This window comes from Salvelinus sp. IW2-2015, linkage group LG31, assembly GCF_002910315.2.
Source record: "Salvelinus sp. IW2-2015 linkage group LG31, ASM291031v2, whole genome shotgun sequence".
Classification (NCBI taxonomy): Eukaryota; Metazoa; Chordata; class Actinopteri; order Salmoniformes; family Salmonidae; genus Salvelinus; species Salvelinus sp. IW2-2015.
In genome coordinates, this window is record NC_036870.1 from 25110690 (window position 1) to 25138450 (window position 27761).

Consider the following 27761-nt stretch of genomic DNA (forward strand, 5'->3'; position numbering starts at 1 on the left):
TACCTTTGAAATGTGGTTACGGGATTTAGGGAATGTAATACATATGGAAAAGATTCGATACAACACCTCCAATAGAAGTCCAGTGTTTTACAAAATATGGCAGCCGATACTGGATAAATGGTCTAGTCCCGCTTCACAACTGGGCTGACGATCTGCTGCTACTCTGTGCTGTACTCCACTCAATATTTATTTTTGGCTTAACTACACTGCTTGTAATGACTATATGCTGTCTTCTTATACATGTACCACCTAATAGGATTTTGTTTTATTTTGTGTATGTGTGAGTTAACCTTTGTTTTGTCCTCTAAATTGGCCATCCCATTCAACAGTACAATGAATGTCATTGTTTGTATTGCGGTCTTTTTTACTTTATTTTTATTGGAAAATAATAAACATATTATAAAAATAAAAATAAACATTTAGTTAGCTAACGTTAGTTCTATCGATAGAATCAGGAATTAATATACAATAGGATTTCTTGTTCTATCACTGCATTGTTTTTGCATTCATRCAGCTAATAGTTAGCTAGCAGAAATTCCTTGGTTAAAGATAGGCTCAGCAATGACAAACATTACGTGGGGTAACTTTGAATCTGCTATTGCCATTGCCCACCTGGCTTTTCCCAATATCATGAGGCATGGGAAAGAGTAGAATGGACAGTAAAGTTAATGGACATTCACCTTTATACTTCCCCTGGACAAGCAAAGCCAACAATGTATATTCGACAGATCTTGAAGTATGATGTTAGGTTGTCTGTCGAATAAAATGGAAATTCAGATGTCAAAAAATAAAATAATAATAATAATTAATAATTAAAAAATATATATTATTATTATTTATTTTTTTAAATAATAAAAAAAAAAAAACATACTTATGAAAAAAAGGAATAAATAAAAATATTAAAATGATATTTTTTTTTTTAACGGCTCGAATTAAACCTGTCAGTTACGACCTGTCATGTTGTTGTATAGAGAGTTTACCAATGTCACGCCCTGACCATAGTTTGCTTTGTATGTTTTATGTTTTGTTTGGTCAGGGTGTGATCTGAGTGGGCATTCTATGTTGTATGTCTGGTTTGTCTATTTCTATGTGTTTGGCCTGATATGGTTCTCAATCAGAGACAGGTGTTTCGCGTTGTCTCTGATTGGGAACCATATTTAGGTAGCCTGTTTTGTATTGTGGGTTATTGTCTGTGTTAGTTGCTTGTGTCTGCACTGTTTTTATATAGCGTCACGTTCATTTTGTTGTTTTTGTTTAGATTGTCAAGTATTCTTCGTTTCATTAAATATAGAAGAATGTATTCAAATCACGCTGCGCCTTGGTCCTCCTCTCTTCCACATTACGACGAACGTGACAACCAACAAAGTAATTGACCTCTTAATCTCTTGTTGTTGCTGTCTGATTCCAGGTGAAGGGCCCAGTCAGTGAAGATAGGAGTGGTTCCCATGGCAATAGAGGAGTAGAGTAGTCATGCTCCTCTTCAGTTGACGACCAAAGTCAATCCCAACCAATTAACTTTCAGCCATGAACAGGGTAGCTATGGTGAGGCAATTATGCTAAACAGGTTAGTCTACCATAAGATGCATTTTGGAAACCGGGCCCAGATCTTCTGTCTTTTATTTGAAATGCTGACATGTAGAAAAAAGCATATGTAAAGGACGTCATTACTGCTTGCTTTGCGAGTACCACTTCCTCCCGATTCGGCCCATACCTGGAGCAAACTCGGGACCTCTGCCAAGTGACCGCTCTCCTGAAGCGTCCTAACAGTCGGCGGCACACGAAAAGCTAGCTATTCACTGGCACAAGTAGGGACACTTCAGGCTGAGGAGCAAGTTTCACACATCCCCATCTGCTACACATACAATTACCTGGTGATTTCCTTGTATTTCTACTTTGCGACCAACTCTGTCTGTCTGTCTGTCTGTGTGTCTGTGTGTGTGTGGCCTGATATTCCTGACATCACACAAATGAAATCAAAGTGTCAGCTTTCAGACAGGATCTCTTCCACTGGCTTCCTCTTCGGTCCCACACCAGGAGGACACAGGTGCAACCGTGCCATCCTCCCACCACACCGCACCTCAACCCACCAACATCCAGCAACCCTCCACTAACACCTGTTCAACACACACACACACACACGAGGCACAACTCAACAGGTGACTATCAGGATGACGACACATGTGATGTGACCATGTTCAGTGATGCAGCCACACCAATCAGAGAGTGATCCAGTGTGACTTGGACCCAGGCCCGACATGTAGAGAACATGTGAGTGGGCGTGTATGTTCTGAATCTTTACTAAAACATTAAAGGTTGCCTGTGAAAGAGCATTGCTTATTTTTCCATTTAAACTCTGGATTAAACCCATTTTCATTAACACTGATCTGCCATGAAGAATTTGATTAATTAATCCTTACATCTATCTGCATATTGATATGCACGGTAGCTCCTCTGAAATACATTTTCAATTTTATTCTGTGTATCACATTTGGGTGTCATTTAATCATTGAAATATTTCCATAGCTCTGTATGCATCATCCCCTTACATGTGCTGTGTGATCTCAGTTTAGTGAAACAGCATGAGATGTAGTATGTGAATGCATATCCTTTATCTACATACAGTTCCAAACTACATAAACTCAGCAAAAAAAGAAACAGTCCTATTTACATAAACTCAGCAAAAAAAGAAACAGCCCTTTTTCAGGACCCTGTCTTTCAAAGAGAATTCGTAAAAATCTAGATAACTTCACAGATCTTCATTGTAAAGGGTTCAAACACTGTTTCCCATGATTTTTCAATGAACCATCAACAATTAATGAACATGCACCTGTGGAACGGTCGTTAAGACACTAACAGCTAACAGACGGTAGGCAGTTAAGGTCACAGTTATGAAAACTTAGGACACTAAACTGGCCTTTCTACCGACTCTGAAAAACACCAAAAGAAAGATGCCCAGGGTCCCTGCTCATCTGCGCGAACATGCCTTAGGCATGCTGCAAGGAGACATGAGGACTGCAGATGTGGCCAGGGAAATAAATTGCAGTCGGTACTGTGAGAGGCCTAAGACAGCGCTACAGGGGGACAGGACGGATAGCTGATCGTCCTCGCAGTGGCAGACCACGTGTAACAACACTTGCACAGGATCGGTACATCCGAACATCACACCTGCGGGACAGGTACAGGATGGCGACAACAACTGCCCGGGTTACATCAGGAACGCACAACCCCTCCATCAGTGCTCAGACTGTCCGCTATAGGCTGAGAGAGGCTGGACTGAGGGCTTGTAGGCCTGTTGTAAGGCAGGTCCTCACCAGACATCACCGGCAACAACGTCGCCTATGGGCACAAACTCGTCGTCTCTGGACCAGACAGGACTGCCAAAAAGTGATCTTCACTGACGAGTCGCGGTTTTGTCTCACCASGGMTGATGGTCGGATTCGCGTTTATCGTRGAAGGAATGASRGTTACACCGAGGCCTGTACTCTGGAGTGAGATCGATTTGGAGGTGGAGGGTCCGTCATGGTCTGGGGCGGTGTGTCACAGCATCATCAGATTGAGCTTGTTGTCACTGCAGACAATCGCAACGCTGTGCGTTACAGGGAAGACATCCTCCTCCCTCATGTGGTACTCTTTCTTGAGGAGGAGATGCACTGCAGTACTTAATGCAGCTGGTGGCCACACCAGATACTGACTGTTACTTTTGATTTTGACCCCCCCTTTGTTCAGGGACACATTATTACATTTCTGTTAGTCACATGTCTGTGGAACTTGTTCAGTTTATGTCTCAGTTGTTGAATCTTCTTATGTTCATACAAATATTTACACATGTTAAGTTTACTGAAAATAAACGCAGTTGACAGTGAGAGGACGTTTCTTTTTTTGCTGAGTTTAGAAACGTTTCTAAATAGAGTCCAAAGGACTGAGCAAATCAATATCCCAAGGCCTACGTCCCAAATGGCACTCTATTCCCTATATAGTGCACTACTTTTGACCAGAGCCCATAGGCCCCTATGGATCCCATAGGCCCTGGTCAAAAGTAGTGCACTATATAGGGAATAGGGTGCCATTTGGGTTGTAACAAAACTGTTAATAACTGTGACCGACCCTGTGCTAAACGTTCACACTCAAACTAGTGCACTGATTGGATAGATCAGTTAATTGATGAGGAAATTAGTTGATTTCTTGACCACATTAGTCGATTTTTAGTGAGTACTAGGATGCACTGTTATATAGACACATCCTCAGTCCTGCCAGTGTGTGTGTGTGTGTGTGTGTGTGTGTGTGTGTGTGTGTGTGTGTGTGTGTGTGTGTGTGTGTTCATCCTTGGCTTTTTGTTATTAATTCTAGCATGACACTGATTGGCCACTTGGCTTTCCATGTCTTTATCTGTAGTTGATTACAGTAAGGGCATCCTGATCAATAAAATGAATGCATTTTCTATATCCTGTTTTTGAATGGTACAGTCCAGGTAGAACCAGTGTTATTTAGTAAGGTGAAACTATCAACAAATTAAAACAATAGAAACCCTGAGAATGAGGTCCGAGTGGAAGATGGTAAGTTAAAGAATCAACATGGATTTGAACATTTATTGTCAATTGATCTTGGAAACATCACAAAAGCCTTGGTGTTTATGATCTAATGATCATTTTCCCAGGTGAGACTGTTTGATTATCTATTATCCATAGTGCAATTATATCATTATCTGTGTGGAATGGAATACCGCATTAAACTAAGTGTGTTAGTTAACTGTTCGTCATCTTCTCCAGTTTGGTAAATTATTTGGTAGGCTGTTTGGTAGGTTGCTTACTGCATAGGGAGGTGGTTGGTTTGGTGGATGGTAGGCTGGCTGGTTTGGTGGATGGTCTTCCTCTTGATGATGATGCCTTCTGTTTGACTGCCATTTTCTCAGCCTTCATCTGAAACAGAAACTATGATTTTGGTATTCAGGTTTCCAGTCATTCATTTACATGTCATGTCACGTGCTCATTTGAGTACCACATTCACACATAAATATACACTACAAAGTATGTGGACACCTGCTCATCGAACATTGATTCCAAAATCATGGGCATTAATATGGAGTTGGTCCCCCCTTTGCTGCTATAACAGCCTCCACTCTTCTGGGAAGACTTTCCACTAGATGTTGGAACATTGCTGCGGAGACTTGCGTCCATTCAGCCACTAAAGCATTAGTGTGGTCGGGGACTGATGTTGGGCGATTAGGCCTGGCTCGCAGTCACCGTTCCAATTCATCCCAAAGGTGTTCGATGGGGTTGAGGTCAGGGCTCTGTGCAGGCCAGTCAAGTTCTTCCACAACGATCTCAACAAACCATTCTGTATGGACCTCGCTTTGTGCACAGGGGCATTGTCAAGCTGAAACAGGAAAGGGCCTTCCCCAAACTGTTGCCACAAAGTTGGAAGCACAGAATCGTCTAGAATGCCATTGTATGCTGTAGCATTAAGATTTCCCTTTACTGGAACTAAGGGGCCTAGCCCAAACTGAATAACAGCCCCTGACCATTATTCCTCCTCCACCAAACATTTGGCACTATGCATTGGAAAGGTAGTGTTCTCCTGGCATCTGCCAAATCCAGATTCGTCCGTCAGACTGCCAGACGGTGAAGCTTGATTCATCACTCCGGAGAAGGCGTTTCCACTTCTCCAAAGTCCAAAGGTTGCAAGCTTTACACTACTCCAGACGAAGCTTTGCATTGCACATGGTGATCTTAGGCTTGTGTGCTGCTGCTCGGCCATGGAAACCCATTTCATGAATCTCCCGACGAACAGTTCTTGTGCTGACTTTGCTTCCAGAAGAAGTTTGAAACTCTGTAGTGAGTGCTGTAACCGGGGACAGAAGATTTTTAGCGCTACGCGCTTCAGCACTTGGCGGCCCTGTTCCATGAGCTTGTGTGGCCTACCACTTTGTGGCTGAGTCGTTGGTGCTCCTAGACGTTTCCACTTCACAATAACAGTGCCTATAGTTGCCCGGGGCAGCTCTATCAGGGCAGACATTTGACCTACCGACCTGTGACAGTGCCACGTTGAAAGTCACTGAACTTTTCAGTAACGCCATTCTACTGCCAATGTTTGTCTACGGAGATTGCATGGCTATGTGCTCGATTTTATACACCTGTCAGCAACGGGTGTGGCTGAAATAGCCGAATCCACTAATTTGAAGGGGTGTCCACATACTTTTGTATATACTGTCTAGTGTATTTTATTATAAGACCTTGATTAATTCAACATCATAAGATATCCATTGCACAAAAAAGGGGTGTCTGCAGTAAATATATTGTCAATGAATTGTTATCTTATTTGCTGCACTGGTTGCTCTACATTAAACTACATACAGTGCCTTCAGAAAGTATTCATACCCCTTGACTTATTCCACATTGTGTTACAGCCTGAATGTATAGAAGAAGAAAAAATATATATATTCTCACCCATCTACACACAACACCGCATAATCACAAAGTGAAAACATGTTTATACATTTTAGCAAATGTATTGAAAATGAAAATGAAATACAGAAATATCTCATTTACATAATTATTCACACCCCTGAGTCAATACTTTGTAGAAGCACCTTTGGTGGCGATTACAGCTATGAGTTGTCTTGGGTATGTATCAGCATTGCACATCTGGATTTGGGAATTTTCTCTCATTCTTCCATGCAGATTATGTCAAGCTCTTTTAAGTTAGATGGGGAGCGGTGGTGAACAGCAATCTTCAAGTTTTTCAATGGTATTCATGTCTGGGCTTTGGCTGGGCCACTCAGTGATTTTCACATTCTTGTTCTGAAGCCATTCGTGTTGCTTTGGCTGTATGCTTGGGGTCATTGTCCTGTTGGAACATATATCTTTGCACCAGTCTAAGGTTGTTTGCACTCTGAAGCAGGTTCTCATTAAGGATTTGCTTGTATTTGGCACCATTCATTGTTCCCTCTATCCTTACCAGTCTCCCAGTCCCTGCCGCTGAAAAGCATCCCCATAGCATGATGCTGCCACCAACATGCTTCACGGTTGGGATGGTGTTAGACGGGTGATGAGCTGTGCCTGGTTCTCTCCAGACATAGCACTTTGCATTCAGGCCAAATAGTTACATTTTTGTCTTATCAGACTACATAATATTTTCCTTGTGCTCTGTCTTTCACGTGCCTTTTTACAAACTCCTGTCGTGCGGTCATGTGCCTCTTTACTTAGGAGTGGCTTCCATCTGGCCACTCTCCCATAAAGCCCAGATTGGTGAAGTGCTGTAGAGACCGTTGTCCTTCTGGCAGGTTCTTCCATCTCAGCTAAGGAACTCTGTAGGAACTCTGACGGACAGAGCTAGGCAGAGTCTGGGTAGTTCCATATTTTTTTCAATTTCCTATTGATGGAGACTACTGTGCTCTTGGAAACTTTCAACACTCTAGAAATTGTTTTATACACTTCCCCAGATATATGCCTCATAACAATTCTATCTTGGCGATTTTCAGACAGTTCCATGGACTTCATGGTATAGTTTCTGCTCTAACATGCACTTCTTCTATAGTTTATTGGCATTTACACAATTTAATGTGCATCCCACCACCTACTATGCAGGATGGAAACAGGATTCCCACCCAAAAAATGAAATATCAAAAAATAAATAGATATATTGTGGCATACAGCAGGTCAGCCACCGGGGGAGACTCATCGAGGCCTGGTGACAGACGGAGTATACATCACGAGGCGATGGCTCCATCTGCTGGATGTGCCAGGTCTCGACGGGATCTCCGGACAGGAATAATTGGGGCTGATTGGGGATTGGTGAGTAATCAATGGCTGATTGCTCACCAGCTGTACAAGTCCCATAAAGCTGCCAGAAGGGCAGCACACAGGGGAGAGACTGGGGGAGGAAAGGACTCCCATATAGTTGGGGACGGTACCAGAGGTAACACGAGGGTGTTCAGTTTTGATCCCCCACGGGATACAGCAAGACCCGGAGCCCAGAAGACGGGATCCTGGAGAGGGTCTCATGGGGGAGACCTATTATTTTCTTTTAGACTATTATTTTAATAAACACCTTTGAAACTGAGCTAATCCTACTCTGTCCGTGTCTGATCTGTGTAAACGTTTTGACCAAACCCCCTGGTCTGCCACAATATTTATAGTATATATACAGTTGAAGTCGGAAGGTTAAAACATTTTTTTACAAGTGAAACAATTAAATACAATGTATGTTATTAAGTGGGATGTATAAATGTGCAATGAAGGCAAATGACAAGTACAAATGGCAAGTGTAAATGTGCAGTGAAGGCAAATTGAAAGTGCAAGGAGGCATGCAACTGAAATGCAGGAATAGCAGCAATGAGGTTACCGAGATAGACATGTACAGTTGAAGTCGGACGTTTACATACACCTTAGCCAAATACATTTAAATTCAGTTTTTCACAATTCCTGACATTTAATCTGAGTAGAAATACCCTGTTTTAGGTCAGTTAGGATCACCTCTTTATTTTAAGAATGTGAAATGTCAGAATAATAGAGAGAATTATTTATTTCAGCTTTTATTTCTTTCATCACATTCCCAGTGGGTCAGAAGTTTACATACGCTCAATTAGTATTTGGTAGCATCTCCTTTAAATTGTTTAACTTCGGTCAAATGTTTCGGATAGCCTTCCACAAGCTTGTAGATACTTTTGTACCGGTATCCTTCAGCATCTTCACAAGGTCCTTTGCTGTTGTTCTGGGATTGATTTGCACTTTTCGCACCAAAGTACGTTCATCTCTAGGAGATGGAATGCATCTCCTCCTGAGTGGTATGACAGCTGCGTGGTCCCATGGTGTTTATACTTGCGTACTATTGTTTGTACAGATGAATGTGGTAACTTCAGGCGTTTGGAAATTTCTCCCAAGGATGAATCAGACTTGTTGAGGTCTACAATTTTATTTATTTTTTCTGAGGTCTTGGCTGATTTCTTTTGATTTTCCCATGATGTCAAGCAAAGAGGCACTGAGTTTGAAGGTAGGCTGTGAAATACATCCACAGGTACACCTCCAATTGACTCTAAAGCCATGACATAAACAGCTTGGAAAATTCCTGAAAATTAAAAGGCACAGTCAACTTAGTGTAGGTAAACTTCTGACCCACTGGAATTGTGATGCAGTTAATTATAAGTGAAATAATCTGGTCTGTAAACAATTGTTGGAAAAATGTCTTGTGTCATGCACAAAGTAGATTGTGCATGACACAAAGTCCTAAGCAACTTGCCAAACTATAGTTTGTTAACAAGAAATTTGTGGAGTGGTTAAAAACTAGTTTTAATGACTCCAACCTAAGTGGATGTAAACTTTCGACTTCAACTGTGTTTATATATATCAAACAATTTCTGTTAAAAATAAATAAAACAGATCTGATCCCTACACAGGCTCAAGGGGAACCTGCAAGGCTTCTGAGTCCAAAAACCATTTCTGCTGCAGCCACAATATAGTCTAGTTTCTTTGAGACTTGTGCTGTACAGTTTATAACTGTGGCAATGAACACAACAAAATCCACCTTTTTAACACACAGGGTATCTTTTGTCTGGCAGCAAACATTTACTACGGTCTGTGGTGTATCCACTACCATCTCTTCATTGGCATCACTTGTTTCCTCAATTCTTTTGATCGCCTCCCCATAGGAGATTCAATTGACCGCTCTTACTTTTGCCAGCTCAATTTCCTTCACCTTTACTGGCCACTCCAGGAACTCAGGATCATGATCCCCACCACAATTGCAACACCGTCGTCCTTCTGCACACTGTTCTTCAGTATACTCTGTCTGTCTGTACACACTTGAAACATGGCCAAATCCTTTACAGTTCTTACACTGCAGTGGTTTGGGGATGAAAGCTCTTACCACGTATCTTACATAACCAAGCTTCACATGTGTAAGTAATTGCTCTTTATCAAAAAAATTCACCCAGCGGGTCAGACGCCGGGCACCAACCACACCAGGAATTCTCTTCAGGTATTCAACCTGAACATCCGTCGTCACCATGAGATGACACCTTTGACGGGTGCTCTTCTCCGAAGTTCGAAACACAAAACTTCTGTTGTCCGGATTCTATTGAGGCTCACTCCAATCTTCAGTCAGCTCGTCAGAAATACAATGAATCAAAATAAGATCACTTCTGGTCACTCTGACAGACTCCACTTTTCCAAGCACATACTTTACCATTTTCAACACCTCCATCCTTACTCAACAACCGCATCCCAAAAAGAAGCGATTCATTACCATTTACACACGTATCCTCCACGCCAATTGTAGACAATTTCCTTTTTTGTTCCAGTTTTCAATATTACTGTTGTCCATTCAGAATATTCGTCTTCACCACATTTACTCGACACGCTGCTTAATTCGAACTCATCAACCACTTCCGCCATCTTCCTTTCCCAAGGTCATTCCGTAGCTCCTCCTTCACATGCACTGCCAACTGTGGGACCTTATATAGACAGGTGTGTATCTTTCTAAATCATGTCCAAACAATTGAATTGGCCACAGGTGGACTCCTGTGGCCTACAAGTTGGAATGACATCTCAACGATGATCAAAGGAAATTGGATGCACCTGAGCTCAATTTGGAGTCTCATAGCAAAGGGGTGTATGACAGCAAAGGGGCTGATTGATTCTCTGATGGACACTAATAAAATACCCATCATATCTGGCCATGTGCCCTCTCTGAATCAGGGCATTGAACACTTTAGCAGGATGCTTTCTCTTCACAACTGGCTACATGATAATTGCAGGGTGTAACTTTTGTTGATAATTTCGAATACCTTTTGGGAACAAAACACATTTTATAAGGAGGATGGGATCTACCTGAATAATTGGGCTTCCCGGATCCTTTCACAGCACTATATGGCTGCTTTGAGACAATGACTTATCAATGACCCAAGCCCAGCTCAATTAATCCCTACCATTATGTTGCGGAGTTGTAATAATGCTTCAGCAAATATACATTACCAGGGGCGTTGGTAGACACAATGTAAGTAACCTAATTGATGTCCCTCTAACTGCCCTGAATACCTCTGCTGATTCTACAGCTATTGTTTGCAGTAATCATGTGCCTATGAACCAGAGTTATTAGAGCGTTGGGCCAGTAACCGAAAGGTTGCTGGATCAAATCCCCAAGCTGACAAGGTAAAAATATGTCGTTCTGCCCCTGAGCAAGGCAGTTAACCCACTGTTCCCCGGGCGCCGAAGATGTGGATGTCGATTAAGGCAGCCCCCGGCACCTCTCTGACTCAGAGGGGTTGGGTTAAATGCGGAAGACACATTTCAGTTGAAGGCATTCAGTTGTACAACTGACTAGGTATCCCCCTTTCCATACTGTTAGCACTGAGGCGGTGTTCCCTAGTAGGAAGTCCACTGTGTGCAGCTTACCCTGCACTAACACAAATAACATGAGCATGTCTAATGGCGGCGAGTGTACAACGCGAGGATCTGTGTCTTTCCAGATTTTGCGAATTAGCAGTAATCTACTTAATAGTTCTTAGTTTATTCACTCAATACAGCATGACGTACACTCTATATAGCTGACAAGAACTCCTGGATATTGGAACACAATGCACAAAGAGAGTCTTTGACAATTTACAACTTCCACTGGAGATCGCGAAGATGCCCCGGGAGACTGAAACATCGGCGAGAAGAAGTGCCCGGAGGCGGCGTCGAGATCGTAAACAAAGGCGAGGGAAGCGGGGTGGCCTCTGGGCTAGGAAAAAGCTAACCCCATATCGGCTTTCACTCCCTAGTCTTTTCCTCGCTAACATCCGGTCATTGGCGAACAAAATGGACGAAATACGACTAAGAATCATCTCACAAAACGGGATTATGGATTGCAGCGTCATGATTTTCACAGAAATGTGGCTAAACAACAGCATATCTGATAACGCTATGGGGCTAGAGGGGCGCGGGGTCTTCAGGGCTGATCGTACGGCAGAGGACTCTGGTAAGACCAGAGGAGGTGGTCTGTGCATTTATGGAAACAAAGCATGGTGTACAGACAGTAACATAACCGGGAGTCACTGCTCAACCAATCTGGAGTACCTGATGATTAGGTGCAGGCCTTTCTACTTGCCTCGGGAGCTTACATCCATTGTTGTTACTGCAGCCTATATACCTCCGGATGCTAATGCTAAACTAGCAATGAAGGAACTGCAGGTTGCTATTAGCAAACTGCACATCCTGATGGTGCTTTTATTGTTGCAGGGGATTTTAACCACTCAAATCTGAAAACTGTTTTTACCAAATTCCACCAAAATGTTTCCTGCCCCACTAGAGGACACAATACACTAGACCACGTGTATACAAACATTTCGGTGGCTTACAAAGCCATTCCCCTCCCCCACGTGGGACAGTCTGCTCACCTTTCACTGTTCTTACTCCCCAAGTACTTACCCCTCATTAAACGCATGAAACCATCAGTGAGGACAGTGTAAGTGTGGCCAGGGGGGTCAGACTCATTACTACAGCACCAGTTTCAACACACAGATTGCCGCCCTTGACTTCCATACGGACATTGAAACATATGCTTCTTCCGTTCTGGATTACATCAACATCTGCATCAACAATGTCACCACCCATAAACTAATAAAGACCTTCCCCAACCAGAAGCCTTGGATGAACAGAGAAGTCCGACTACTGCTAAAAGCACTGCGATGCGGAAGCCTACAGCTCATCCAGAGCCACCTGAAAAAGGGCATTAAGATGGTTAAACATGACCACAAACTGTGGATTGAGGAGCACTTGAACAACAACTCCAACCCTCGACACATGTGGCAGGGCATCCAAGCCATCACAGACTACCGGTCAAAAAACCCTACCCCCACACCCTACTCTCCATCGCCAACGAGTTAAACAGGTTCTATGCTCGCGTCAAAAGGGACAACAAAGATCCAGCCATCAAAGCTGAGCTCCCCCCAGACGACCTCCCCCTCAGACTATCCATCGCAGATGTGTTGTCTGCACTGAGCAGGGTGAATGCATGCAAGGCTGCTGGTCCTGATGGCATCCCCGGTCGTGTGCTCAGAGCATGTGCTGGGCAGCTGGCCGAGGTCTTCAATGACATTTTCAACCTGTCACTGGCCCAGGCGGTTATCCCCACGTGCTTTAAGACCACAACCATTGTGCCAGTGCCGAAGCAGTCGACCACATCAAGCCTGAATGACTTCCGACCTGTTGCACTCACCCCCACGATCATGAAGTGCTTTGAAAGTATGGTTTTGGCCTTGAGTCCTGCCTCCCTCCAACACTGTATCCCCACCAGTTTGACTACCGACCGAACATGTCTACAGAGGATGCCATCTCCACAGCTTTACACTGTCCTGACCCACCTGTACAAAACCAACACCTATGTGAGAATGCTGTTCATAGACTTTAGCTCAGCATTCAATACAGTCATTCCCTCTAGGCTGGTCACCAAACTCCATTATCTAGGGATCAGCCCCTCTCTCTGTAACTGGACTTTGGACTTCCTAGAGGGAGTCAGCCTAGAGGGAGGAGGTCAAGCACCTGGCTGCATGGTGCACTGACAACAACCTGGCCCTCAATGCAAAGAAAACCAAGGAGCTCATTGTGGATTATAGGAAGCTAAAAGCTGCAGCCACGCCCCAGTTCTCATTGATAGCACTGAGGTGGAGCGTGTGTCCAGCTTCAAATTCCTGGGTGTCTACATGACCGAGGACCTCTCCTGAACCCTCAACACCTCAACCCTCAACCCAGCAGCGCCTGTACTTTTTGAGGAGACTGAAGAAGGCCCGCCTGTCTCCCAAGATCCTGGTGAACTTTTACCGCTGTACGGTCGAGAGCTATCTGAATAACTGCTCCACAGTGTGGTTTGGTGGATACTCCGTGGCCGACCGGAATGCCCTGCAACGGGTGGTGAAAACAGCCTAGTACATCACTGGTGCCCAGCTCCCTGCCATCGTAGACCTCCAGCGCATGCTGTGTCTGTGTAGGGAGAGCGGCATCACCAGGGACCCTTCACATCCATGCTACAAAATGTTTTACCTCCTACCATCAGGCAGGCGGTACAGGTATCTACGTTCCCGCACTAGCAGGCTCAAGAACAGTTTCTTTCCAGCTACTATAACCCTGCTGAACTCTGTGACACGGCACAAGCCATATCCACCAGCCCATCGCTTAGTACTGCCTCTCAGGGACCTTGTTTCACTACTCTTTGCACTCTTCACAGTACTACTGAACTCTGACATTGCTTTGCAAAGTCTGATTAAGGACATTCAATTGTACATGTACAGTTGAACTCGGAAGTTTACATACACTTAGGTTGGAGTCATTAAAACTAGTTTTTCAACCACTCCACACATTTCTTGTTAACAAACTATAGTTTTGGCAAGTCGGTTAGGACATCTACTTCTACTCATTGTTCCAACAATTCTTTACAGACAGATTATTTCACTTATAATTCACTGTATCACAATTCCAGTGGGTCAGAAGTTTACATACACTAAGTTGACTGTGCCTTTAAACAGCTTGGAAAATTCCAGAAAATGATGTCATGGCTTTAGAAGCTTCTGATAGGCTAATTGACATAATTTGAGTCAATTGGAAGTGTACCTGTGGATGTATTTCAAGGCCTACCTTCAAACTCAGTGCCTCTTTGCTTGACATCATGGGAAAAAAAAAATTTAGAACTCCACAAGTCTGGTTCATCCTTGGGAGCAATTTCCAAACGCCTGAAGGTACCACGTTCATCTGTACAAACAACAGTACGCAAGTATAAACACCATGGGACCACGCAGCCATCATACGGCTCAGGAATGAGACGCGTTCTGTCTCTTAAAGATGAGCGTACTTTGGTGCGAGAAGAGCAAATCAATCCCAGATAACAGCAAAGGACCTTGACATCCATGCTACAAAATGTTTTACCTCCTACCATCAGGCAGGCGGTACAGGTATCTACGTTCCCGCACTAGCAGGCTCAAGAACAGTTTCTTTCCAGCTACTATAACCCTGCTGAACTCTGTGACACGGCACAAGCCATATCCACCAGCCCAATAGATGCACTATTGTAAAGTGGCTGTTCCACTGGATGTCATAAGGTGAATGCACCAATTTGTAAGTCGCTCTGGATAAGAGCGTCTGCTAAATGACTTAAATGTAAATGTAAATGTTGTGAAGATGCTGGAGGAAACAGGTACAAAAGTATCTATCCACAGTAAAACAAGTTCTATATCGACATAACCTGAAAGGCCCCTCAGCAAGGAAGAAGCCACTGCTCCAAAACCGCCATAAAAAAGCCAGACTACGGTTTGCAACTGCACATGGAGACAAAGATCGTACTTTTTGGAGAAAAGTCCTCTGGTCTGATGAAACAAAAATAGAACTGTTTGGCCATAATGACCATAGTTATGTTTTGAGGGAAAAGGGGGACGCTTGCAAGCTGAAGAACACCATCTCAACCATGAAGCACGGGGGTGGCAGCATCATAATCTAATCTTCTGCTAAGCTTCCCAGTAAAGCAATGAAAACAATCAAGTATCCGAGAAAAAAATTGCCCACATTAACATATGTAGCTTAATAAATACGTTTCATGAAATCAATAATTTGCTAGTAACAGATGACAATCATATTCTGACTAATCTCTCAAACTCACTTAGATAATACTTTTTATGATACAGTGATAACAATACATGGTTATAACATCTACAGAAAATACAGAAATGCCAATGTTGGAGGTGTTGCTGTTTATATTTAGAACCACATTCCTGTAAAGCTTAGAGAGTTGAATACTGTTGAAGTAATGTGGCTACAGCTTTATCTGCCTCACCTAAAGCCCATTTTTGTGGGAAACTGCTATAGACCACCAAGTGCTAACAGTCACTATCTGGATAACGTGTGAAATCCTTGATAATGTATGTGATATCAACAGAGAGCTATATTTTCTGGGTGATTTAAATATTGACCTGCTTTCATCAAGCTGCCCACTCAAGAAAAAGCTTCAAACTGTAACCAGTGGCTGCAACCTGGTTCAGGTTATCAGTCAACCTACCAGGGTAGTTACAAACAGCACAGGAATGAAATTATCAACATGTATTAATCACATCTTTACTAATGCAGCAGAAATTACCTTTAAAGCAGTATCCAAATCCATCGGATGTAGTGATCACAATATAGTAGCCATATATATGAAAACCACAGTTCCAAAGGCTGGGCCTATATAGTGTATAAGAGGTCATACAATATGTTTTGTAGTGATTCCTATGTTGTTGATGTAAAGCAACCAGACACTGCACGTGACACATTTATGAAAGTGCTTATTCCAGTTACTAATAAGCATGCACCCATTAAAAAAATTACTGTAAAAACTTAAATCCTCATGGATGATGAGGAATTGAAAAATGGTATGGTTGAGAGGGATGAGGCAAAAAGAATTGCAAATAAGTCTGGCTGCACAATTTTTGAAAATGTACTGCAAATTGAGAAATCAGGTGACTGAGTAAAAAGTAGTACAAACTATACTATGAAACAAAGATAAATTATATAAATAATAATAATAATAATATAGTAAAAAGCTTTGGGGCACTTTAAATGACATTTTAGGGAAAAAGACAAACTCAGCCTCATCATTCATTGAATCAGATGGCTCATTCATCACAAAACCCACTGATATTGCCAATTACTTTAATGTTTTTTCATTGACAAGATTAGCAAATTTAAGCATGACATGCCAGCAACAAAACGCTGACACTACACATCCAAGAATAGTAAAGCCTCCTTTACTGGCTCAAATAGCAGACCAATCAATCAACCTGTTACCTGCCCTTAGTAAACTTTCAGAAAAAATGTTATATTGCTATTTTACTGTAAACAAATTGACAACAGACTTTCAGGACACTTATAGGGAAGGACGTTCAAAAAGCACGGCACTTACACAAATGACTGATGATTGGCTGAGAGAAATTGATGATAGAAAGATTGTGGGTGTCACGTTCCTGACCTGTTTTCTGTTGTTTTGTATGTGTGTGATGGTCAGGGCGTGAGTTTTGGGTGGGCAGTCTATGTTTGCTGTTTCTATGTTGGTTTTGGGTTGCCTGGTATGGCTCTTAATTAGAGGCAGGTGTTTTGCGTTTTCCTCTAATTGAGAGTCATATTAAGGTAGGTTGTTCTCACTGTTTGTTTGTGGGTGATTGTCTCCTGTGTCAGTGTCTGTATGTTACGCCACACGGGACTGTTCCGTTTTTTTGTTAGTTCGTTAGTTTTATGTAGTCTGTTTTCCTGGTACATGCGTTCTTCACGTTGTATGTAAGTTCGTGTCCAGGTCTGTCTACATTCGTTTATTTGTTTTGTAATTATTCAAGTGTTTGTCGTGTTTTTCCGTTTTGTCTATTAAATCAATATGTATTCACAACCCGCTGCATTTTGGTCAAATCCCTGCTACTCCTCTTCGGATGAGGAGAAGGAGGAAGCCCGTTACAGTGGGAGCTGTTTTGTTAGACTTCAGTGAGGCTTTTGACATTATCGATCAGTCTGCTGCTGGATATTGTGGATAAAACTATATTGTGGATAAAGAGTTACCTGTCTAACAGAACACAAAGGGTGTTCTTTAATGTAAGCCTCTCCAACATAATCCAGGTAGAATCAGGAATTCCTTAAGGCAGCTGTCTAGGCCCCTTACTTGAAAAAAATATTTACTAATGACATGCCACTGGCTTTAAGTAAATTGAGCATGTTGAGCATGTTAAGCATTAAAACAATTTAGCATGAAATTGAGAATGTTGAGGTGACTAAACTGCTTGGAGTAACCCTGGATTGTAAACTGTCATGGTCAAAACATGTTGATACAATAGTAGCTAAGATGGGTAGAAGTCTGCCCATAATAAAGCACTGCTCTGCCTTCTTAACAACACTATCAACAAAGCAGGTTCTACAGGCCCTAGGTTTGTTGCACCTGGACTACTGTTCAGTCGTGTGATCAGGTGCCATGAAAAGGGACCTCTGAAAATGACAATTGGCTCAGAACAGTGCAGCACGGCAGGCCCTTATATGTACATGGAGCTCTAACATTAATAATATGCATGTAAATCTCCCATTGCTCAAAGTAGAGGAGAGATTGAATTCATCACTACTTGTTTTTGTAAGATGTGTTGATGTAACAGTTTTGCTTCCGTCCCTCTACTCGCCCCTACCTGGGCTCGAACCAGGGACCCTCGGCACACATCAACAACTGCCTCCCACGAAGCATCGTTACCCATCGCTCCACAAAATCCAAGGGGAACAACTACTTCAAGGTCTCAGAGCGAGTGACGTCACCAATTGAAACGCTGTTAGTGCAGACCCCGCTAACTAGCTAGCCATTTCACATTGGTTACATTGACATGCTAAATGCACGGAGGTGTCTGTTTAAACTACTAGCACACAGCTCGGACACCCATATATACACCACAACACATGCCACCAGAGGTCTCTTCACAATCCCCAAGTCAAGAACAGACTATGGGAGGCACACAGTACTACATAGAGTCATGACTACATGGAATTATATTCCACATCAGGTAACTGATGCAAGCAGCAGCATCAGATTTTAAAAAACTGATACAAATACACCTTATGTTACAGTGGGGACTGTGAAGAGACACACACACACACACACAGGTACAGACACGCTTATACATACACATGATAAGACACGAGCACTACATACACGTACACATTGGCGGACTGACCGTCGGGAGTACCGGGACATTTCCGGTGGCCTGAGGTAACTCACTCCTGCCGTGAATAGTCAACTTGACCAGCGATAATATAGCAAGCAGGAATGAGTTGACTGAGAATCTCAGACCCTCAGTCTCTTGCTGCAGTGTCCCCTCTCGCACCAAAAATGACACCAGGTCTCTCCGCGACGCACATAGCAACTGTCTACCTGCTTCTCTACCGAAAACATTTTAGGCAAGTCGCACGGCGAAATGGACAGTCAGAAAAGGAAAGGTGGAGAGAGGGAGAGAATAAAAAAGAGAAAGGCCCTTGCCACAGACGCAGCTAAATGCTGCAAAATAAGCGACACTAGCTAAAACACACACACGACACCCAGCATGGCTAGCTAAGTAGCCTAGCTAATAATAGTGACACAACGGCCGGCAGGCTAAACAGTTTGCACGTTTTACATCTTCGTGGAGGAATTATATTGTAACGACCATAGGTTTATAAGCGCGGAAATCGACTCTGCCGCACGAGCATGCTTTTGCGGCACAGTCGATAACGAGCTGGACTTCGGGCTAGAAGGTCAAGGGTTCGAGACCTGCTCCCTGCCTGTTTCATTACACTGGTGTCAAACGTGGGATAGGACCTTGCATCCACGACATTGCGTGTGCTTGGCCGGTGAGCGCGTTCCTGTAAGACGTAGAGTCGCAAGCTAGCGCGAGGACGCGCTCTTTGAAAGGAGGGAGTAGTGTAACAACCCTGGGTTTATAAGCGCGGAAATCGACTCTGCCGCACGAGCATGCGGCACAGTCGATAACGCACTGGACTTCGGGCTAGAAGGTCAAGGGTTCGAGACCTGCTCCCTGCCTGTTTCATTACAATATCATAGTAATGACTGCAGCATAGCGATCATAATATGACATTGAAGGCAATATGTTTCAACTAGTAAATACTGTAAACCTAGACTATGGACTTGCCAGCATTCTGTCATGACTCATGCCACAAACTAGGGAAAGTGCACATACACTGTACAGTGAAACAGGCTACAGTAACGTAACCATAATACATCCATGGACGTAACACAGTAAGTAGCCTGTGTGACACAGCACAGGAAATGGCAAAGTTCATTAGCGCCCTTAGTACCAACATTACAAGTTACTACAATAATATACAGCTCTGAGAAAAATTAAGAGGCCACTCCAAATTAAGAGACCACTCTTAATTTTTCCCAGAGCTGTATTAATGTAGCCTACTGATACACTAATGATAGTGAGTATGATAATAGAGTATTTTCTTTGTAAAGGTGGAGAAGGAAGCAGCAGCAGCACTAGAGCTTCTGGTGCTCATTCAGAACTGAAGATGGTGGTCAGTTCAGAGTCAGACTCAGAGCAGGAACAACTTAAGAGCACAAACCTAAACGTACATGTAGGCTATGATTTTAGATTAATATGTGCTTTATTTATGAGATTATTAGTAGAACTGTAATCGGGGGCATACAATCAATGACTGCACAAGTAATACAAATTTAAGTTTAGGTTATTTACAAAGTTAAACTCATTCTGCAGAGCAACCAGATGTGTGGAGAGAGAAAGGTTTAGAGCCCAGTACAGGGAAAATAGAAAGGGACAGCGAAAGCACTGAAAATCCATTTGATTATTTTGCCCGTCCTCAGTCCAAGGATTGACTTATTTTTTCAGTACCACCCAAAACAAACCCCTCAAAGAGTCATTCCCAATGTATTCCACTCCAAAGATGGCACAAACAGAAAATGGACTGATATACAATGAAGTAACTCACTCCTTGTTCTGCTCAGTATGTCTTGCATTCGCAAAACCTTCAGCCAGTGATAGTGCATTTGTCAAAGGAGGCATGCAGGCCTGGAAACATGCCCATCAGAGAGTACAGGAAGATGAGAGAAGTAAGACCAATAGAGAAAGTGCAGAAGCCTTTTTCCTCAGAGCAAGCAAAGCTCAGTACAGACATCTGTACCCTTCTGAGTGATAAGCAAATGTCAGTTCAACTAGACCAGGTCAGAAAGAGGGGGCAGGTCATGGAACGTGTGATTGATGTAGTTAAAGTTATTGGTAAATGTGGGCTTAGCTACAGAGAACACAGACACGAAGCTGCATATAACTTGGAAAACATGGCTGTCAATCATGGCAAGTTTCTTGAGCTTATATTGTTGCTAATCAAATATGATGTCTGCCTACAAGAGCATGTTAGTGGAGCATTGAGAAGAGCAAGAAGCAGATGGGAAGTAAAGGAAGAGGGTCCTTGGTAACTATGACGTCCAAAACAACAGCAAATAAAGTAATTGAAGTCATCAGAATGTTGATTCAGCAGACAATTGCTGTTGAAGTGAAAAAGGTAGGGATGTTCTCAATACAAATGGACACAACACAGGATTTAACATCAAAGACCAGTGTGCAGTAGTTCTGCGATATGTCACTGATGTTGTCCACCAGAGACTCATTGAGGTCATTGACTGTGAGTCATCGACTAGATAGTACTTTGTGGACCTTGTGAAACAGACTCTTGAGAAGATGGACATAGATATCAAACAGTGTGTTTGTTGGTAATGCAAAAGACGGAGCAGCTAATATGCAGGGACAATACAGGGGCTTCTCTGCATATCTCACAAGAGAGTCTCCTAACCAAGTACACATATGGTGTTACTCACATGTCCTCAACCTTGTGCTAACTGACACCACTGGGATTGTTGTGGCAAGTGAATCCCTTTTCTCACTACTGAATGACATTGCAGTGTTCGTTCGAGATGCAAGTGCATGAAGCTATGGGAGGAAACCAGTGAGGACAGGAAACACAGACGGCTTGATGTAATTGGTGAAACACGCTGGCGGGCCAAAGACGAGGCCTTGAGGAAAGTATTTGGAAGCTTTGCAAAGCCTGACCGTGCACTTTACATCATCATCACTATGGAAAGAATTGAAAAGGATGTGACCATAAAATCTACCATCCGAAGTAAGGCCCAAGGGTACAAGGATGCTCTCCTAAAGTATGAAACCATACTTACAGCTGAGGTTTTTCTCAGGATTTTTGAGAAGACGTCCCCTCGCTCTAAATACTTGCAAACAAGTGGCATGGATATCGTAACAGCACAGCACTTGGTGACGGGAATGGAGGATAACCTGAGAAAGTGTGCCCGAGACTTTGAGGGTGTGAAGAGGGCAGCAGACAACTTTGTTGAGTGGGCCAATGGCATTCTGGAGGAGCAGCAGGACTGTGATAACGAAGCTCAGACTGCTCTCCCAGAGAAGACAACAACAAAAAAAGAAGAGAAAATCAGGTGCGTTGGCAGAAGATGAGCCCATTGCTAATGCAGACATGGATTACAAAATCAAGATCCACAATGTGGTACTGGACACTGTTGTTGAAAGTATTCACTGCCGTTATGCCGCAAATGCAATGCTGTGTGCAGATGTCTCCTACATGAAACCAAAGCATTTCCCTGAGATCAGAGAAAAGGGCCTTCCAAAGACAGCTATGAAGGAGCTCAGCAAATGCTTACTGGAATTTGATTGAGTCACTGTTGAGGCATTGCAGGCTGAACTGACCAGCCTTGCACAACAGTGGGAAAGACTGAAACAGTCAGCATTGGAGGAGTACAACACAACGGCCAACGCCGCCAGTGATGAATCAGGGGAAGCTTTTGAGGATCCTGATGAAAGTGTGGGTGTTGGTGATCAGAAGTTGTTCCACATGTAAAAACTGCCCGATATGCTGCTATCTTCTCCTGTCTCAGTACAATCTGCTCACGGATGCGTATCACATCATTGGTTTGGGCTACAAGTCCCTCCTCACCCTATCCATCACTCAAGTGGCTTGTGAGAGGACCTTCTCCACCCTGAAATTGGTGAAGAACTGCCTAAGAACCTCCCTCACTCAAGAGAACCTTGAAGCGTTCCTTTTGAATGCAACAGAGAAGGAGATTCTTATGGGACTTGACAAAGATTACATCATTGACAAGATGGCAGAGAGCAGTGAGTTATTTCGCCACCTACTGGTTTACTAGTGGTAATTACTTACAGGTTACTCTGAAGTAACTATGCTATGACTCTTCCTTAACAGGCTGACAAGGGTGAAAGAAAATGTGCTGTGAATTAAAGCTGTTGTACAGAGGCAGATTTTTGGGACTTTTGTATTATACTTACAGTTATGTAGCCAATTTTCATTTTCATTGACTCAGTGTATAGATGTGTTTTATTTTTGTGCTGTTTGCTTTATGGACACCAGTGAGGGAACATTAATCTCAAAATTAATTGAGTGCTTTTTAGGAGTGCTTTTTAGACTTTTGTATTATACTTACTTACATTGTTGTAGCTTATGTTCAAGTTCAGTGGATGTGTGAAGTTTTTTGATACGTTTGATATGCTTGATGCTTGAATATAAAGATAATAATTTGAACATTTGAGCTAACTGTATATCTCATTCTCTTTTTAAAAAGTGTAGGCTAATTGTTTTGTGTGTCTAGCCTTGTACATTTGTATGTGCTATGATTGGTGTATTTCTAGTGAGTTTTTGAGGGTGCACCCATAGCCATAGCATACCTTGAAAACTCTGTGTTCAGATAGGCTACTTGTTGGTCAGACCCAAATGTTTGTATTTTGTAATGTGGATAACTTTCTTCCCAGATGAACGTAGTGGCCAAATGTATAACTCGTTTGGTACCCGTTACATCAACAAATAGGGTTAGCCTACAAAATTAGCGGTCTGGTGGTTTGCGTGAACAGGGTGGCCTGGGATGGAGTCAAATTCCCAGCCTGAATTATTGTTTCAGTCCGCCCCTGCACGTACACATGGATTTTGTATTGTAGATATGTGGTAGTAGAGTAGTGGCCTGAGGGAACATACTTAATGTGTTGTGAAAAGTGTTATGAAATGTAATGTCATGTAATATTTTTAATTGGATATAACTGTCTTAATGTTGCTGGACCCCATGAAGAGTAGCTGCTGCCTTGGCAGCAACTAAATGGGGATCTCTAATAAATACAAAATACTTCTGTATTTCTGTATTTCATTTTCAATAAATTTGCAACAGTTTCTAAAAACATGTTTTCACTTTGTCATTACGTGGCTATTGTTTGTAGATGGGTCAGAATTTTTTATTTTATTTAATCCATTTTGAATTCAAGCTGTAACACAACGAAATGTGGAATAAGTCAAGATGTATGAATACTTTCTGAAGGCACAGTATGTGTCGATCTGCTTCCTTGATCTCACTTGTTTTTCATCTGTACAATTCTGTTTCTACCGCTCTTTGCTGGCCTCCAGTGTTTCATTAGAGAACTGTCCTCCTCACCCTCTCCTGGTAGCGTCTCTCCAAGTACGCCATGTCTTCTTCCTCTCTGGTGCTGATGTCAGACAGAGCCCTGGTCACGGACGTCACTGAACTCTCCTCTACATTTCAGAGGGAAACTATTAAATTAACGCAATACATCTATTATGAGACAAATATCATCTCTGTTTAGGATTTCTATATGAGCCATAGCAGGGTTTCCCTAACTCGGTCCTGCCCCCCTCCCCCAGGTTTTTTCCCTAGCACTACACAGCTGATTAAAATAGCCAACTCATAATCAAGCTTAGATTATTTGAATCAGCTGTGTAGTACTAGGGCAAAAACCTGGGGGGGGGGGGGCAGGACCGAGTTTGGGAAATGCTGACCTACAGGATAAATTGCATCCTCAGTTACACTCAGATTAGGCATTTCATAGTCTCTTCTGGCCACCCTTCCAAAGATTGTATGTGACAAGCATGTGCTTCCCAGGCTAGACATTTCAAAGCACAGTCATAATTATGTCCCCCAAAGCCTCCTATAGCTTGGTTGGGTTCTGACCTGTAGGTCCTGAGGCTGCTGCTGGTCCTGAGGCTGCTGCTGGTCCTGAGGCTTTCTCAAACACATGCTCCTGGAAAGCTCTTGGTTGTTGAGACGACAGAACAGACAGGTGAGGGGCACCTACGCAGGCACACGCATGCACAAGGTCACGGGTAACAATTAGATATCTCATATCTAAGGCTGAAATTAGACTCATTAGAATGACTGGGATGCCTTTGCTGTAATTCATCTTGTGGCTGTCTCTTGTCAGTGAGTCTGTGATGAGTCTGTGATGCAGCCTGGAGGTCTCACCTGCCCCGCTATCGTCCAGTCTCAGGTACCCGTCAGCCAGGGAGCTGAACCCTGTCAGACCCCCCATGGCTGCGTATGGAACGTCTCTGCCCACCGGACGACCGCGGGCCTCCCGTTCTGCCTTCGTCTCCACCCGCGTCTGGTGGGCGGAGCTAGGCTGGCCACACCCACAGCTGTAGGGGCTCCGGAACCCAGAGCAGGATGAGCCTGAGGACAGAGAGAGAAGAGGAGAGGTAGGTCAATGTGGCCTCAACCACACCCTATACAACACTGACACTACTTTCAACACAACAAATTGGAAGTCAGGGAGTATAGAAGGAGTATTATAACAATGCCTCAGTGCTTCAGCGAGGGGACAACTGAGACTCACATTTCCCACAGAGGTGTTCTGAGGTCTCACTGTGGTCGTAGGCAGAGTGTTTGCACCTGCAGCGTACAGGCTGCGACCCATTCAGGTGCACGTACTGAAAGGCCAAACACCGACACCCTTGAACCCGGCATGGTAGTGCTATCGGGCGCTCCGAAGGAACCTCCTCAAAGTCTGTCTGATGCTGTTTGTACCTGGAGGGATTCAACCCAAGACAAGTGTAGAGATTAAGAAGGATAGCTGGAGTGATGCTTGAATCAGTGACCATGCAGTTCCTGGGAAACCATGCTTCCTCCTCAGCCATAAAGGTTCAGACCACTTTGCAGAGGTCATAGTGCACTTCCATTTTGGGGGCACACAATTAATGAACTAATCACAGTGTTGTATTAGCGATGGAGGGTGTTGCTAAAGCGTACCTGTGTGTGCAGAAGCAAGGTGTCTCTGGGCCGATGAGTTTACAGTCTATTCCCCCTGGCACTCCAAAGCTCACATACAGCCTGTTGTGTAGTCTCTGGGGAAACACTGTTCTCTTGTACTCTTCATATTCCTCTGGGGAGAATAGTCTGCCGCCATCGTCTTCACCCACGATCCTGACACACAACAACAGCACAGGGGTATGATCAGAAGTATATATTTTTTTATAGATTTTCTTTTGCAATTTAGTACAAAACAAGAACACACAAAAAAAATAACAACACAAAAACACAGCTGCCAGACATATGAAATTAAGTATTGCTTAAGCAAGACATGGGACAAGAATAGAGCAACAGTGACAGTTACAACAAATCTTTTCCAAGTTAACGGTGTTCATGATTAGTAGTTCTGATCATAGAGTAGCCTGATTCTGCAAATTATTAATTTCCCATTTCCTCCTCAAATATAACACTGATACACAAGTAGTATGGTGAACTAGACATTCACGCTCCAAAGCTTATACTTTCAACTTCATTACAGTTCCACCTATGTAGTCCCATTAGATTGATCTGCTGAGAAAGGAAAGGAAGGCTAGTGTAAAATAAACTGACTCCAAAAAAATGCCATTGGCGACATTCTACATACAAGGGATGTGTGCACTTTCTAAATTGTCTGAAGGCAAACATAACAAAGCAAATAGGCCTATAAAGTCAGTCAGGTGACAGAGGAAAATTTCAGCAGTGCTCCAGACTGAATATAATCCTAGAATACATTTTCATTGGCAAGCAAGACAAACCTCCTGTACTCCAGAAAGTCGTCCACTGCCTTAGATGCAGTCTTGTCAAGACATATTCTCTCCATCGCTCAAGTTTTGAGATACTGTTTTAGCTAGATGATGTTGTAAAATCCTTCAGCTCTTCGACTGAAGTCCTGTGCTCGTATCCGGTTGAGCACCAAGCGTCCACGTTGCTAAGCGATCTGCACCATTCTCCCCCTTTCCTTTCTCTCTCCCTTGCTTTAGGCTGGTGGGCGGGAACCATGTCCTTGGTTTATTCTTTCAGTGGGTCATATGCCATCCATCCATTCCTTTCCAAAATTATTACAATCAGCAAAGAAAAATTATGTTTGTAAGTTATTGTTTTTTTTTCAATATTGCCACGAGGATGAATTCGCAAACTGGACCTCCACGCTCACATGTTTATTTATGCCAGATAGGAAGAGGCGAAACGTGAGCGATAACTGCATGGAGGTCCAGTTTGCATGGAGATCAATTTGTCAATGAGATTGTCGAATTTGGTTAACAAAACATGTAATGGCTTATTTAATACGTGTGGCGTAGTTGATCGAATATAAGTTTCGTGATGATTAGGTTGTTACGAGTGTACTGATATAGGTAGCATACCTCGACATCCCGGTAACTGAGAAAAAAACACTATATAAGCAGTTGTGCCTGGTCGTCACTAGTTTCCACAAACACAAATCATAATCCCCACCTATTGTTACAATTTATTTTCTTAAAATGTGATCTTAAACCTAACCTCAAACACAATGCTAACGTTATGCATGACCCTAACCTTATAAGACCACAAAACTCATTTTTGTTTTCGTGAAATTTAACGAGTCATTTTTCTACTTTGTGGCTGTGGTAACTAGTGGGAACCGTCGTGGTCCTGCGTATCTGCCCTCTCATTGGCTAGAATGGTCCCACCTGATCTTGCCTCCTCCCAACTGTCTTACATTATGTTCATTGTTAGAGCGGCCGCTATAGTATCTGGTCAATTTCATCAAAGATTATAAACTGTCTCTCCGCCCAAGGGAGTCGTTGTTCACAAAGCGGCACGGCGGCCTGTCTAGCACCCGCCTATCCTTTCTTTGGATTGGTGGTAACTTCTGTATTGTAAATATTCGATGAGGGTTGTTGACGTTAACCGCCTGTAATCATTGGAGAGAGATGCTGGCCTCATGACATGAATATGCATAGCCAACTCAAGACTAACTCCAAAATAAAGTGTTTTTTTCCCCTAAAAGTTGCCCGGGATGTCACGTGTCCTTCATATATCAGTAACTCGTAACAACTTAAGCCTTGTGAAACTTCTATTCGATCATATAAATCTCACGTAGCAAATGTTTTTTTCGTTGACCAAATTCGACACTCACTGACCTCCATACAAAA

General features: G+C 43.1%; 1 protein-coding gene across 1 annotated transcript; it reads right to left on the minus strand.

The window, feature by feature from the left end:
- Positions 1–1641: 1641 nt before the first annotated feature.
- Positions 1642–27712, minus strand: fam221a (family with sequence similarity 221 member A). The gene is made up of 8 exons (XM_023976251.2): positions 26385–27712; positions 25591–25764; positions 25178–25368; positions 24808–25014; positions 24517–24636; positions 23983–24080; positions 4808–4916; positions 1642–2114 (listed from the first exon to the last, which is right to left on the minus strand). The coding sequence occupies exons 1-8, from the start codon at positions 26447–26449 to the stop codon at positions 1960–1962; spliced, it is 1119 nt and encodes a 372-aa protein (XP_023832019.1). The 5' UTR covers positions 26450–27712; the 3' UTR covers positions 1642–1959.
- Between the last annotated feature and the right edge of the window lie 49 nt (positions 27713–27761).

Excerpts from the sequence above, each read along its gene's own strand:
- fam221a (XM_023976251.2), bottom strand. The coding sequence starts at position 26,449 with ATGGAGAGAATATGTCTTGACAAGACTGCATCTAAGGCAGTGGACGAC. Across the intron at positions 25,765-26,384 it reads GACTTTCTGGAGTACAGGAG|GATCGTGGGTGAAGACGATG; the intron begins GTTTGTCTTGCT and ends GTTGTGTGTCAG. Across the intron at positions 4,917-23,982 it reads AGAGACGCTACCAGGAGAGG|ATGAAGGCTGAGAAAATGGC; the intron begins GTGAGGAGGACA and ends TTTCTGTTTCAG.